At 35.5% G+C, this 2,949-nt stretch overlaps 1 protein-coding gene across 1 annotated transcript; it reads left to right on the top strand.

The window, feature by feature from the left end:
* Positions 1-316: 316 nt before the first annotated feature.
* Positions 317-2,411, top strand: LOC132619702 (uncharacterized). Its single transcript, XM_060334529.1, has 4 exons — positions 317-695; positions 840-927; positions 1,235-1,652; positions 1,737-2,411. The coding sequence occupies exons 1-4, from the start codon at positions 317-319 to the stop codon at positions 2,409-2,411; spliced, it is 1,560 nt and encodes a 519-aa protein (XP_060190512.1).
* The last annotated feature ends 538 nt before the right edge of the window (positions 2,412-2,949 follow it).

Below are 2,949 nucleotides of genomic sequence, written 5' to 3'. Positions count from 1 at the left end.
TCATATTTTTCGAACAAAACCACAGATCATTATAAAATATAATATATGAAACGAATGTTCAAACACATTCCAAGAATTTTCACCAAAGCTTCTACTTGTGTGGCCTATTGTTGGAACAACATTAAAAAATTCAACATGTATGAGTTAATTAAGTCAAATATGTTGTAATATGTTAAAATAAAACTATAGTTTTAATTTATTTTTCTGTTTTATTAATGATAATAAGTGTCTTATTTTCCTGTGTAGGAGTAAAATGGTCAATTTTGAACATAATGTGATGCTTGCTTTGTATTAAGGTGGCGAAATAATTACTGAAATGAATGGATTCAGGTATACTGAAGGTTCCAAAATGATTGTTAGCATGTCTATTTCAACGAACGATGCTGAATTGGTTGAACTATTGCATGAGAAAATGGGGACAGATAGTGAAAATATTCAAATCGATATTTCTGGAAAATATCCATGCTCATTTCAAGGTAACAATACAAGGTTCATTGAGTTTAAAATTGAGAATGATCGGTCCTTGCTACAATTTTTCGCCATACCTCAAAAATTTGCGGATAAGATTGATATAAATATTTTGGAGATTTATGTAAAGACCAAGTCAACAAATCAAAATAATGTATTTCAAATGAGTGGTCAGCATGGTTATCACATGAATTTGTTGGCTCAAAATTATGGATTTGCTATGGCCAGTTAGCCTCATTTTGCAAAACCGATTATTCAACCATCATTCCAGCAATTGCCGATGCACGACAATCCAAATTTCTATAATCAATCTCACACCAATGTGTCATCATATAGTGCAACACGTGGTTTCCGTCAATCATTTGGTTCAGGTCCTAGCAGGCATGGTCATCGATCATTTGATGAAGGCTCAAGTAGTCAAAGACATATTAGTTGTAGCCACAGAGAATATGAGGCCAGGTAAAGCAATAAATTATATTTTTCCGATAGTTTGGGTTTATATATCTTCAACAAATAAATTAGTCAAATTATAAGTACTCCCAAGAAGATATTTGTACTACCAACTGTTGCACTTTTACATATTTTTAATTGTTGCGCTATTATTTAGTGCTAGAACAGGTTTATTAGAAACCTCAAAATTGTTGCTTTTTTTAACTTTTAAATGCGTTAGTACTGGTATAAATTTTCTGCTAAGAGAAAAAACTTTCTTATATATTCTACAATCTTACTACAATTTATTAATATGGTTCCTTCCTTTTCTCCACAGAGAAGCTGAGGCCACCATTGATTTGTATAATGATGCAAATGCTGAAATTAGCTCTGAAAGTTCAGAGGATGGCAATCCTTCAGGAGATGATGAAGAGAGTGAAATAGAAAGTGAACCTGATGAAGATATCGGCGATATTGGAGATTTACTTCAAAATAATATTGGCGTAAATCCTCATGATCAATTTGGTCATGGTGTGTCTGAAACTCCATGTCATGATATACCCTACTTTACGACATTGGAGAACGAGGAAGATATATTTATCTCTACACGAGAATCTGAGATGGGATGTTGTTCAGTTTGGTCCAAGGATGCCAAAAAAGACTTGGAAAAAAAAAATATGTATTTTAGCAGCAAAGCAGAGTTGAAACGGGCCGTGACGATTTGGAGTTTGTGCAAAAATAAAGAGTTCGAGGTGGTAATGTCAAACAAAAGTCCATGGGTTGTGAGATGCAGGTTTTATAATTTATTAGGTTGTCTATGGTTTCTTCGTGGCTGAAAGGTTGGATATAACCTTTGGAAGATAGGAAAGTATGTTGATAATCATAGATGTGAGACTGAAGGGCTTACGACAAGTCATGCCAACCTAGATACCAATTTGATTGCATCCTTGTTTCTAAACAAAATTCGAGAAAATCCCAAGTTGTTTGTAGTAGATGTCAGGACTCAGGTTCACGAGAAATTTGGTCATCAAGTGACATACAGGAAAGCGTGGCTTGGGCGTCAAGATGCATTTGAATTGGTGTATGGTGACTTTAAAAAATCATTTAGTGAACTTCCTAAATATTTTGCAGCTTTTCAGTACTTTAATCATGGAACAGCTGTGGAATGGAAACACGTAGAGTCTATGAGTTCACTAGAGGTAAAAACTTTCAAGTTTGTATTTTGGGCTTTCAAGCCGAGCATTGATGCGTTCCACATGTGTCGCCTAGTTATTTTAGTAGATGGAACTCATATATATGGAAACTATGACATCAAATTATTAATTGTTGTTGGAATTGACGGGAATGATAACATTCTCCCTCTAGCATTTGCTATTGTTGACAGGGAGTCGAAAGAGGCTCTGAAATGGTTTTTTAGGAATCTGAGCGCACATGTGATAAAGGATAGAGAAGATATATGTGTGATCTCTGATAGGGCAAAAGGAATTTTGACTAGTTTGTCGGAGTTGCGGTGATATCAGGAGCCTAGGGCCTTCCATCGATTTTGCCTAAGACATCTTAAGAGCAACTTTCAATCTCAATTTCCAAACAAGGACCTCAGTAATCTGATGTGGGGAGCTGCTACAACCCATCAAATAAGGAAGTTTGAATCCTTGATATAGGAAATTAAGGAAGAAAATATTGAAGGATATCAATACCTCATGGAAATTCCCCTGGACAAATGGACAGTTAGCCATGATGATGGAAAAAGGTGGGAAGTGTTGATAACAAATCTTTCAGAGTCGTTCAACGGAGTTTTGAAAAAACCACGAGGCTTCCCTATCACTGCTATGGTTAAACTATCATTGGGGGGTAAACTGTTAAACGGTATACTCGTAGGTCTCAAACAACGCAACAACTTCTGGAGCAAAATGAACTATGGACAGGAAAGTTCAGAATTAAGTGGGAAAAGAACTATGAAAGTTCAAAAAGGCACTTTGTTTATGATCAGAATATACCCACAGCGGTATATGAGGTTAGATCTATGTAGGTTGATGGTACTGGTGGTAATCC

This window comes from Lycium barbarum, chromosome 11, assembly GCF_019175385.1.
Source record: "Lycium barbarum isolate Lr01 chromosome 11, ASM1917538v2, whole genome shotgun sequence".
Classification (NCBI taxonomy): Eukaryota; Viridiplantae; Streptophyta; class Magnoliopsida; order Solanales; family Solanaceae; genus Lycium; species Lycium barbarum.
Note: the sequence above shows the minus strand (reverse complement) of the source record. Positions and strands in the feature narration are given on the sequence as shown.